The 12521-nt window shown below is 48.2% G+C and overlaps 1 protein-coding gene across 5 annotated transcripts in view; it reads right to left on the reverse strand.

Moving 5' to 3' along the window:
• Positions 1–12521, reverse strand: part of LOC138739043 (collagen alpha-2(IV) chain-like) — a 171842-nt gene that overhangs the window by 26810 nt on the left and 132511 nt on the right. For all 5 annotated transcript variants that reach the window (XM_069890422.1, XM_069890423.1, XM_069890424.1 and 2 more), the window contains 6 exons: positions 11681–11842; positions 10676–10846; positions 9892–10035; positions 9052–9177; positions 2846–3027; positions 878–941 (listed from right to left, as the gene is read on the reverse strand). In XM_069890422.1, the coding sequence (XP_069746523.1) occupies positions 878–941; positions 2846–3027; positions 9052–9177; positions 9892–10035; positions 10676–10846; positions 11681–11842 (849 nt within the window). The remainder of the gene's footprint in view (positions 1–877; positions 942–2845; positions 3028–9051; positions 9178–9891; positions 10036–10675; positions 10847–11680; positions 11843–12521) is intronic.

A 12521-nucleotide genomic window follows, 5' to 3' on the forward strand; every position in this document is an offset into this window, starting at 1 on the left:
ATGCGCATCTGTCCATCTCACTGTTCCCAAAACACGCGCATCTGTCCATCTCACTGTTCCCAAAACACAAGCATCTGTCCATCTCACTGTTCCCAAAACACGCGCATCTGTCCATCTCACTGTTCCCAAACCATGCACATCTGTCCACCCCACTGTTCCTAAAACACACACATCTGTCCATGCCACTGTTCCCAAAACAGGCGCATCTGTCCATCTCACTGTTCCCAAAACACGCGCATCTGTCCATCTCACTGTTCCCAAAACACAAGCATCTGTCCATCCCACTGTTCCAAAAACACACACATCTGCCCATCTCACTGTTACTGAAACACACCCAAATCTATACTCCTGTTACCTAAAAAATCATTTGTTCATCCTACTCTTACCAGACGCACATCTGCCCATCTTGCTGTTAACAAAGCACAGATACTGTACCTGCCAATCTCCCTGCTGAACAGTCAATGCAAGGCAATGCAGTCCATGTAGACCACTGATTGACACAACCTGATTAAAATTTGTTCTGGTGTAGACCATCCCCATCTTTCAGTGAGGCCAGAATATCTAAATCCCATCTCCCACCATGTTCACTCATCCCATTCTCCCACCCAACAGAACGCTATCATTCTCAGTGTGCAACCTCAAGCTGACCCCTGACCTCATCCAATTTTGTGGTGGGACTCCAGAATTTTAGCATTCTGTGGGTGCTGAGGACCCTTGCTCTGGATTCTCTATCGGTCCCGCTTTCTCTATCCACCTTTCAAATTGTTCAGTGCTTGAAGTCAAACCTACAATGCTGACCCCCAACACACAGATGCCGCTCCCTCACTTTGTGCCAGGGAGTGGGCTTCAAGTCTCCCTGTGGCATGGTACTTCTCACCTTTAGATCCAATGGGTCCCCAGGGACCTAGGGGTCCTGGCAATCCTGGGACTCCCACTGGACCCTGCAAAGTAACAGGCAGACATTAGAAAGGATCCTTCCTCCACACACCTGGTGCCAGACATTCAATACCAAGGTAGCCTTGTGGTTCAGTCACAGTCTGCACAGGGAGACAAATTATGTATCGTAAGGTCCCAGAATCAGCACTTTCAATAAATCCTGGGGAGACTGTTCAACGGAGCCCACAAACTCAATAAAAACCCACAGCTCCTCACAGGACTCTTGGTACCTACACTTGCACCAGGGCAGTTTAACAGTACAGCACATAGAACATTGATCATAAAACACACCCTTCAGGCTACCATATCCGTGCAGAGCATGACACCATTCTCCCTGCATGGGGTCTGAATCATTCTATTCCTTGTCTGTTCATGTACCCATCTCAGAGTCAGAATTTATTGTCACGAACAAGTCACGAGATTTGTTATTTTGCAGCAGCGTCATATTTACATAAACCATCTTACAAAATAAATAAAAATAGTGCAAGAAAAAATCAAAGTAAGGCAGTGTCTGTGGTTTATTGATCATTCAGGCAATCTGAGGGCAGCACAAGCTGTCCTTGTGCCTCGACTTCAGGCTCCTGTACCCTTTTGAAGAGGGCATGGCCTGGGTGGTGAGGGACCCTGAGGATAGAAGGTGGTTTCTTATTATACCACCTCTTGTACATGTCCACGAAGGAGTGAAGACTGGTGCCTGTGAAGTCACAGGCCGAATTAACAACCCTCTGGTGTTTTTTTTTTCTTTGTCCTGGGCATTGGCATCTTCGTAGCAGACAGCGATGCAACCAGCATGAATGCTGTCCTCAGTACAACTGTAGGCATTTTCGAGAGTTTCGGTGACATACCAAATCTCCTCAGATTCCTTACAAAGTGTAGCCACCGGCGAACCTCCTTCATGATTGCATCGACATAGAGGCTCCCGGAGACACCCAGGAATTCTTGACCCTCTCCACTGCTAAGCCCTCGACGAGGACTGGGACTTCCTCCTGAAGCCCACAATCATTACTTTGGTTTTGCTAACATCGGGGAGAAGGTTGTTGGTGTGACACCACTCAACGAGCTGATCTATCCAAATGCCTTTTAAATGTTTTCACCACCTGCCCAGGGAGCTTGTTCTAGCCGCGTACCACTCTGAGTGAAAAAGCACATCCCACACATCTCCTTCAAACACTGTCCTCGCATGTTAAACTGCTGCCCTCCTGCTTTTGATATTTTGTCCCTGGGAGAAAGACTCTGTCCACCGTATTACAGCCTCTCATAATTTTATACTTCTATCTGGTCTCTCCTCAGCCCCTTTATTTTTTAAACAAAAATCATTTATTTCAACAAACAACATGACAAAACAAACTATATTCAGAACTATATCAAATAAACCACTTAAATTAATAGAGAGAAATTTTTTTTGCAATCGGCAGTAAATCAATACCATCCCTCTAATACATGCACTTCACATTTTAAATTAAAATCCTATTAATCTTATTAATGATGCCCCAAGGTGGCCCCCTCAGCCCCTGACATAACAGAGAAAACTATCCAGGTTTGTCCAACAGAGCCATAGCCCTCTAAAACAGACTAATTCCAGGTGATCATTTTCTACACCCTCTCCAAAGTCTCTACGTCCTGTTCCAAATTTGGCTGCACCCAAGTTTTACAGCTGCAATGTGACTTGCCAACTTCTATACTCATTTACGCTCAATGAAGGCAAGTATGTCCAACATCTTCTTTACCACACGATCCATTTGTGCTGCCCTTTGCAGGGAGCTATGGAGGTGCGTGTGGCCCTCCCTCAGTATGCTACCTTCCACAGGGCAACAGTCCCTCAGCCCCAGTCCAGCCTCTTGTCGAGCGAGGCAGAGCCTCTGGGCAGAGTGCTCCAGTTCACCGTAAGAATGTTTCTGGTCACACTCACCTTCTCACCAGTCATCCCAGGAAAGCCACTGATCCCTGGAGGGCCTGATGCCCCTGGCATTCCTTTGCTTCCAGGTTCTCCTGGGAATCCTGCTGGTCCTGATTTTCCTTTCTGTAGTCCTGGATTTCCGGGCAATCCAGGTTGCCCTCGCTGGCCTGGATAACCATGTATTCCTTTATCACCTGACAGAGGAAAGCAAATAAATGTTTCTCAACAACAGTCAGCTGCATTTATATAACTGCCTTCAGCTGGAAGAACCTCACTCCCATCAACTGCCCGAGTATTCCCACACCACACATGAAACCTCCTTTCAATTTAATTCATCTTATTTAAATCATCTATCCTTCTCCATCTTCCCAGTGGTGCAGACCATGACTCCTGCACCACTGTTCCCAGAGTGTGGCATTCCCTCAGTACTGCACCTCCCACAGCAGCAGTGTATGCTGCAATCGTCCAGTTCAGATAAGATTTTACCCGGGGAGAAACATTATACCTGAACATTCCACAGTTTCCTCCACTCCCTGCTCAGTGTGGTGGAATGGGGCACTTAGATCATAACCACTGAAAAGAAGGAACAAAATATTTCACTATTAGGTAGGAAAACTGGGAATGTTAGGCCAGATGACTTCAGATCAGTAATTAGGAAAAGATGGAATTAATTAAGAAAATGATAGCAGGTACTTAGAAAATATTAAAAGGAATATTGAACTGCACATTTCACAAACATTTCTACAACTGATTCCACCTGCATTGAATTCGTCCATCGTTATTGAATGAAGATCTACCGGGACCAATGCCTGAAGAGGGTGCACAAAATCAGTGAACCGGTGCGGACTCGAAAGGCTAACATGGTCTGTTTCCGCTCCGTAAATGGTTATATGGTTATATGGTTAACGAATGACTCGGAATGTCCCTCAATCCAAACCTCACTACTGGATCATATGAGAAGAACCTTCAGCTTTACCAATGGGCATGTTTTAGCACTTTCTGAAGTATTCCACTTATTGATTTATCTACAGTCTTTCAAAATGGCAAATTGTTTGAATCATCCCAGACGAGTAACATGAATCTGTGCTCATCTCTAACATATAGGATGTTCTCCACCATTGACCTGAGGTTGGCGTACCACCAACTCCCCCTTCGCCCTGGAGACCACCGGTATACCGTGTTCGAAGCGGATGGCAGGCTCTACCACTTCCTCCGGGTACCCTTCGGAGTCACCAATGGTGTCTCCGTATTTCAGACGGAAATGGATTGGATGATGGACAAGCACAAACTGATGGCCACGTTCCCCTACCTAGATATCGTCACCATCTGTGGCCACATCCAGCAGAGACACAACGTGAACCTTGCCGAATTTCTCCACATTGCTAAATACCTCAATCTGACCTACAACGAGGACAAGTGTGTGTTTAGCACAACTCGCCTGGCCCTCCTCGGATGCATCGTAGTACATGGTTTCATTGCCCCCTGACCCCGACTGCATGCGTCCCCTTACAGAACTCCTGATCCTGCACAACCTCAAGGGGTGAAAAAGGTGCCTGGGGATCTTTTCCTTATCCTATTATGTCCAGTGGGTGCCCAATCATGCCAATAAACTTACCCCCTGGTAAAATCTACAATCTTCCCCTTATTGGCAGAAGCCCAGGCATTCTTCACCCAGACCAAGGGAGACATCACCAAAGCCATGATGCATGCTATGGACGAATCCATTCTGTTCCAGGTGGAAAGCAATGCCTCAGATTTTGCGCTGGCCACCACTCTCAACCAGGCAGGCAGGCCAGTACCATTTTTTTCCCAATATCCTTCATGGTCCTGAGACATGGCACTCCTCTGTCGAGGAGGCGCAGGCCATCAAAGAGATTTACTCTGCTAATGAACCAACTAGCCATTGTGTTCATGTTCAATACCAAATTGTGGGGTAAGATCAAAAACGACAAAATCCTGAGGTGGAGAATCAAGCTCTCCATTTACAACTACGGTATCCTATACTGGCCGGGTAAGTTCAATGACCCCACCAGATTCCCAATCCTGGGGGACGTGACCAGCGTGCATCTTGGCTGTCTCCAGTCCCTCCACGATGACCTTTGCCGTCCCGGAGTCACAAGGTTGTTCCACTTCATGAAAGCCCGGAACCTTCCCTACTCCATCGAGGATGTTAGGTTGTTGAGCAGTCACTGTTGGGTCTGTACAGTGTGACAGATATTATCTTTTATATTGTATATAGATATGTTTTAAAGGAGATAAATTTGGCAAGGTTTTAGTGTAGGTCACATACAAACACTTCAAATGGTGGAGCTCTGCTCAAGCCAGTCTAGGCTCCAAGTGCTTTTGCAAAAACCACAGTGTTACAGCCAGCAGAAGTAGCTGGGACTGGAACAGGACAAGCTGGGAAGCTTGTGGAAAATCCCCATTTTGAAGATGGGTTGTGAGTTCTTAGTTCAGCCAGGTCAAAGCCCTTGTGATGGGGTAAGTTTCTTCGGCAATACACTGAAGTGGCTGATCAGAAGGAATTAGTTGTGGGTGTCCAACGAGCAACAAATCTCTCCCTGAAAACCAACAATAACCTTCCTGAGTGGTAACCATTTACCTTTCAAGCACTAAAGCCTGGTGAACTTTATAAACGTTAAATTCTGTCCAGAGTATAAGAATTGCCTGCAACCAGTTAACTTGGAGGAATGAGAAGTGAGATTGGACTGTTAATCAAATAACTTTTCTGAACTTATATACACATTACATACAGATGTGCTTAGAATTAGAAGGGAGTTAAGTTAGGATAAGTTAAGTTAAATAGTAGTAAGATAAAGTTTGATCCTGTTTTCATGTTTAAAGATAATTAAAATAAACTTTTGTTTAAATAACCATTTGTCTTGGTGAATTTCTATTGTTGCTTGGTTTTGGGGTCCTCTGGGCTCATAACAGTGGAATGTAAACCACAGTTCTTTCCGCCTGACAAGTTGCACCACATAAAGGCCACACGCCCCTTTGAATGACTCAGTATCGATTTCAAAGGGCCCCTGCCCTCGTCCCACATGAACATACACTTTCTGAATGTCATTGATGAGTACTCCAGGTTCCCTTTTGCCATCCCCTGTCCCAACATGATCTCAGCCACTGTCATAAAGGCACCCCTCAGCAATATTTCCCAAATTTGGGTTCCCAATTGGGGATCCTTTTCTATGAGTGATGAACTGTGGCAGTACCTGTTGGCTAGAGGCATTGCCACTAGTAGGACGACCAGTTACAACCTCCGGAAGAACGGCCAGGTAGAGAGTCAATACACCATAATTTGGAAAGCTGTCCTCCTGGCTCTTAAATCAAAAGGTCTGGCAGTGTCCTATTGGCAGGACATCCTGCCAGAAGCACTCCGTACCATCTGATCTCTGTTATGCTCTGCTACCAATGCAACCCCACATGAACTCATGTTTTCCATCCCCTGGCTCTTAACACCCAAGATGCGTCCTGCTGCAGAAACGTGAGGGGTCACAAGTCTGACCTGTTGGTCAAAGAGGTGCAACTCCTGCATACTAACCCTCAGTATGCCTTCATGGTGTACCCGGACGGCCAGGAGGACACAGTACCCCTCCGGTACCTGGCACGTGCCGGAGTTCCCTACCCACTCCCCACCTCCTTCAACCCAGGCCCTACATACACCCATATTTCTCCCATCAAGGATCAGTGACTCACCCCCACCCATACGCCATACACCCTGGACCCTTCTCCAGCTGCCACGACTGCCTCCACATACAACCAAGCCCCACCTCTGACGGAGCCAGCCCTCCCTCCCCAGCCTCAGGACACACAACTGGCAATGGAGTTGACCATTATACCACTGGCAGAACAGCGCCAGCCACAGAGGCAAAGGAGACCACCTGACCGACTGAACCTCTAGGACTTTTAACCCAGTGGGGTTTTTGTTTTAAAAGGAGCTGAATGTGGTGATACGACTATGTAACTGCCGATGGATAGCTGGCTCGGCTTCCACTGGTGACTCGCCTCCTGGTAACTCCTCCCCTTGTGACCTCCCTCTCCCTGTCTTCAGTCGAGCACGTGGAATCAGGCCAGCTACAAGTCTAAAGCCTATTGTTCCTCATTCCACAGCGTTGGAGTCATTGATAGAGCCTCTCATACTTTGATGTGATTTCCTGTTGAATCAACATCCACTGTCTTTGCAGTCAGTGACCAGATTGCACCGTTAAAACAAAACAACCTGTCCACCAGTGCGTGGAATGTGGTGGAAGCTCAAACCAAACAAAGGACAAGAGTTTTCATTGTTCAAACTTTAAAGGAACAAATCTGTGGAGTTCCTTGGTTTGCATATAATGGATGACCCACAACACCTCCTCATTAGTCAGGAATGCGTGTCAGCACCTACACTTCCTAAGGAGGTTGGGAAGGGCAAGGCTACCAGCTCCTGAACAGGAAACCGAGAAGATCACTGGGCTCTCCCTTTCCTCTATTGATGACATTCACCAGGAGCAATGCTCAAAGAATTATTGAGAGCCCTTTCCATCCAGCTCACAGGATCTTTGACCCTCTGCCATCAAGGAGGAGGTACAGGAGCATCAAAATCAGGACTGCCAGGCTGGGAAACAGGATCTCCCCACAGGCCGTGAGACTGATGAACAGTATCTTGTAACCGAGTAAATTATTCCAAAATATTTATATATATTTACTTTTTATTATATCTTTAGGTATATAGAGAAATGGATAGGAGGTCAATCCACAGTGGCAGAGAGAATCACTGGAGTCTCCTTCCCCCACCCCCCCCAACCACCCCAACCATTGACGTGATCTACTGGGATCGTTGTCTGAGAGGGTGCGCAAAATCATTGAGGACCCCTTCCACCCTGCACACAGCATCTTTCAGCTACTCCCGTCAAGGAAGAGATAAGGGAGTATCAGGGTCAGCTCCACCAGGCTGAGAAACAGCTTCTTCCCACTGTTCCCACTAACCATATGTACAAAACAATATCTATTTATTTATTTGTATAGATAAAATACTTGTCCTGCATATGTATTGTTTGTCTGTATGTGTATTATATCTGGTTGTGTGTCTGTATGTTTTGCACCAAGGACCAGAGAATGCTGTTTCATCAGGTTGTACTTGTACAATCAGATGACAATAAACTTGACTTAATTATATAGTAAAACATGTATGGTAAAACATGAAAGTCTGCAGACATCGTGCTTCATGTAAAAACATAATACTAGAGAAACTCAGCTGATCAAACAGTGTACTTTATGTAGCAAAGATAAAAATACATAACCAATGTTTCAGGCTTGAGTCTTTCATCAAAGTATGAAAAAAATGTGGGCAGGCACCCAAACAAAATGGTGGGGGGGGGGGGGGGAAAGGGGCAGGGGGAGGAGAACGGTCCTAAAGGCAGGTGGTAATAGGTGGAGAAGGGAGGGATGGCACAGCACCAAGCAGGAAGAGGAGGGATGGAGAGAGAAGGGAGTGGAGAGCTGGAGGAAAGAAGACAAAGGGAAAGGGAAGGAAGGGCTATCAGAAACTGGAGACGTCAATTTTAATGTCATCCAGTTGGAGGGTGCCCAGATGGAAAATCAAGTGTTGTTCCTCCAATTTATGGGTGGACTTGGTGGGACAGTACATGAGGTCATGGACAGACACATGATTATGGAAGGGGAACATGGAATTGCAGTGGTTGGCTACTGGGAGATCCTTGTCACTGATGTGGAGAGAGCAAAGGTGCTCAGCGAAGTGATCTCCCAATCTGTGTCCAGTCTCTCTGATGTAGAGAAGGCCACAAAGGGAACACCGGATCACTCTTCTCTTGAAAGGCCTGTTTGGGACCCAAATGGTGGTAAGGAAGGAGGTATGGGCACGCGTGGCCCTTTCTGCAACCAGAGGGGAAGGTGCCAAGGTGGAGGGTACAATTGATGGGGAGGGATGAGTGGACAAAAGAATCACGGAGGGACCGGTCCCTACAGAAGGCGGAGAGGGGATGATGTGTCTAGTGGTAGGATTTTGTTGTAGGTGGTGGAAATTAGAGAGAATAATGTGTTGTATGCGGAGACTAGTGGGATGATAGGTGATTGGTGAATGTGATTATTATGTGCTGTGCATTGTGTGTGTAAGTGTGCTGACTGTGATCTGGACAAATGCTGTTTCAGTCAGATGATAATGAACTTTCCCAAGCAATCTCATCAATTGCCATTGTCAAATTGACAAAACGTCTTACCTCTGGGGCCACTAAAGCCAGCATCACCAGAGGAGCCAACATCACCCTTGTCCCCCTTCACTTTCACCATCATGGCTGGTTCAATGGGAGGTGCTGGTCCAGGAGGCCCCTTCTCTCCTCGGTGTCCTGCCAGTATTAATAAAACACCGTCACTCTACAGATCACTGTCACAGCAGCAAATGTTGGTGTGGCCGGCAAAGACTTGCTTTTGTTACCCTTCCTGAATGATCCTTGCAGAGGTGAGCCGCATCCTGACTCACTTTAGTCCTTCAGATGAATGTGCTCCCACAGAACCGTGGGGATTGTGATCACATTATTTCCAGGTCCAGGTGGTGCGTGATTTGGAGGGGAACCTTCAGGTGGTGGTGATCCACCCCACCCCACCCCCCTTGTTCTTTCTGGAATTGCCTTGGACATTAACATGTCTGAATCCGACGATCAATCTGGTTTTACTCTTGGTTTTTAAGATTGAGGGTTTGAAACTGGAAGTCTTCCTGTCCATTCAGACCTTACTGTGTACTTGGACTTATAGATAACACAGACAAGGTCAGGCCAGTGATTGCACACCCTTCCAAAGGTATGAGGGTCACCACTGCCTTTTGTACCAGATTCTCTAGTCTGGTACACAGGAGGATTTGAACAGGAAATGGCCATTCAGCCCTTCAAGTCTGTACATTTAGATCATGGGTTTTTTTTGTTCTAACTCTAGATTCCACTGATAATTGTCAGGTATTTACATTGTACAAAGTATATTACAATAAACTCATTACTCAACAGTTTCTATCCTCGTGGGAGTCTCGCAGACACTGATGACAAGGAGGTGATAGTGCATCCACACACCTTTGAGCCCTGGCTCCCCTGGGAGACCTCTAATTCCTTTGAATCCAGGAAATCCTCTTTCCCCCTTCAGTCCTTTAATTCCAGGTTGTCCTTTGAAGCCGTTGACACCAGGGAATCCCGTGATTCCTTGAGAACCTTTCACACCTGCAGGGATAAATAGAAAGCACTTGGATCAGTTGACTACAAGGCAGAATTGCAGAATGCTAGGTGTGTGCTAATCATTGCTGGATGCACAGCTATAGCTCCAGAGGGGCATCGAATCCCCCTCACATGCTGGAGCACCTCCAAGAGACCAGATCTTGGGCACAATCACCTTCAGCTCATTAACTGCAATCTCCAACTGTGCAAACACCTCCCCCCTCCCCCCTCCCCGTTTGCTTCTCTATCTCTCCCATGCCTGCTCTCTCTCTCTCTTTCTCAGCCCCCCTCTCTCTGTCCCTCTCTCTCATGTTTCATCTTTCACTCCTCTCTCTCTCTCTCCCTCCCTCTCTCTCTCCCTCCCTCTCCCTCTCCCTCCCTCTCCCTCTCCCTCTCCCTCCCTCTCCCTCTCCCTCCCTCTCCCTCTCCCTCTCCCTCCCTCTCCCTCTCCCTCTCCCTCCCTCTCCCTCTCCCTCCCTCTCCCTCTCCCTCCCTCTCCCTCTCCCTCTCCCTCTCCCTCTCCCTCTCCCTCTCTCTCAGTTTCTCTCATTCCCTCGCTCTGCTGACCCTTTCTCAAATTGCCATGGCCCTGTTGAGGGCATATGTGTGTTTGGGAGTGCAAGGTGCATACAATTTATACACGTACCTTTCAAGCCATCGAGACCTGGCAGCCCGTCCACACCAGCAGGAGCACTTGGCCCAGGGAACCCTTGGTCTCCAGAGAGGCCCACCTCACCAGGAAACCCGGGCAGTCCTTTCATACCTGCCGGACCTGGGGGGCCGCGGTCACCATGAATTCCTTTGTTACCCTGACGACCTGAAACCAAACATCCAATCAGAATCAGGAGGGGAGAGAGGGTGAGGGATAGGTGAGAGGGCAGAGGGAGAGAGGGACAGGGTTGGGGTACAGTGGAGGATTAGAGGGAGAGAGAGAAGGATGAGCAGGAGAGAAGGAGGGATGAGTGGAAGTCGAGACAAAGATGAGGGGAACAGAGGGAGAGGGACGAGAGAGATAATTGGTTTGGAAAGGGAGAGATGAGGGGGAGAGGAGGAGGGATGAGGGGAGAGAAGGAGAGATAGGGAGAGAGGAGGGAGAGATGGGGAGGAAGGAAAGAAAATTAGGGAGAAGGGTGATGTGGAGGAGAAATGAGGAAGGGTGCGGCCATGGAGGGAGTGATGGGAGAGGAGGGCAAGGGTTAGGTGCACTGGTAGGGGGCAGATGAAGAGAGAGTGGAGGGTGATATAGGGCTCCAGCAGAATGAGGATCGAGTTTGGAGAACAGAACTCGTGACTAGGGGTGACCTGGATGAGATTGTAGGACCCAGAGAGAGAGAATGGAGCTCACTGCTTCCAACACTGAGCCCCTGAACAATAGGAAATAGACCAGTAGGTGGAACAGACCTTCCCCTCCCCACCCTGACACCAGCCCCGAGCCCATCTTCTGGATCCCAGGGCCTGATGTTTGGCCAGCTTGACTCTAAGCTTTGGGCTTGGGTCAGATTCGGAGTCAGGCAAGGGTTGGGGGTTAAGGTCAGATTGCAGTAGTTGGACACCAGTGCTTCCACAAGGACACAGGTCCAGGCATGTGCCCACTGCTGGAATCACTTCTTATTCACAGGGTCCAGAGTGAGAGCGAGGAGTTTCTGCTTACCTGTGGGTCCAGGGACTCCTGGATATCCTTGTTCTCCAGGCAGTCCTGGTCTCCCAACAGCTCCAGGCAGACCCTGAGGTCCGGAGAATCCTTTGGACCCGGGTGGGCCTGGCTGACCTTGCTCCCCTTGATGACCTGGTGCCCCTGGGACTCCGTCCACTCCTGAGAAAGATAAAACCCGTCACTCAAGAAACACCCCTTCACTGAGCGTCAGATTGGTGGGTCAGTCAGACCCACACCAGTGTCAGACTGGCCAGTCCCCCACCAATGGGTCAGTCAGTCCCACACCAGAGTCCCACACTGGCCAGTCCCCCTCCAGTGGGTCAGTCAGTCCCACACCATAGTCCCACACTGGCCAATCCCCCACCAGTGGGTTGGTTAGTCCCACACCAGTGTCCCACACAGGTCAATCCCACACTGGTCAGTCACACACCGGCCAGTCCCACACCAGTCAGCTTTTCCATTCCTGCCAATCCCACTCCAGTCAGCTTTTCCATTCCTGTCAATCACAAAAGTCTTTGAGTGGTGTCGAAAGGACCACTGTAAACAGGCTGAAGTGGTTTGCAAACAGCATCATGCCAAAGGAACACACGAGTACAATGTTGTAAATCATTTAGCAAATACACTGCAGGTGACGCCTGCTGCGTAGGAGTAGGTTGGAGTAATCTCATGTTTTCCCGAAGATGATCAACGTAACTAGCTGGATCAGAGAGCATTCTGCTTGGACTTGGATTCATAAACTTTCCTGACAAGGTTAACATAGTGCCATATAACAGTTCTGCCTCTGAACATGCCTTAACAGCAGTACACACGCCAAGGAGAACCATGGGCAAATGTTTGC

The sequence above is a fragment of the Narcine bancroftii genome, chromosome 7 (genome assembly GCF_036971445.1).
Source record: "Narcine bancroftii isolate sNarBan1 chromosome 7, sNarBan1.hap1, whole genome shotgun sequence".
NCBI lineage: Eukaryota > Metazoa > Chordata > Chondrichthyes > Torpediniformes > Narcinidae > Narcine > Narcine bancroftii.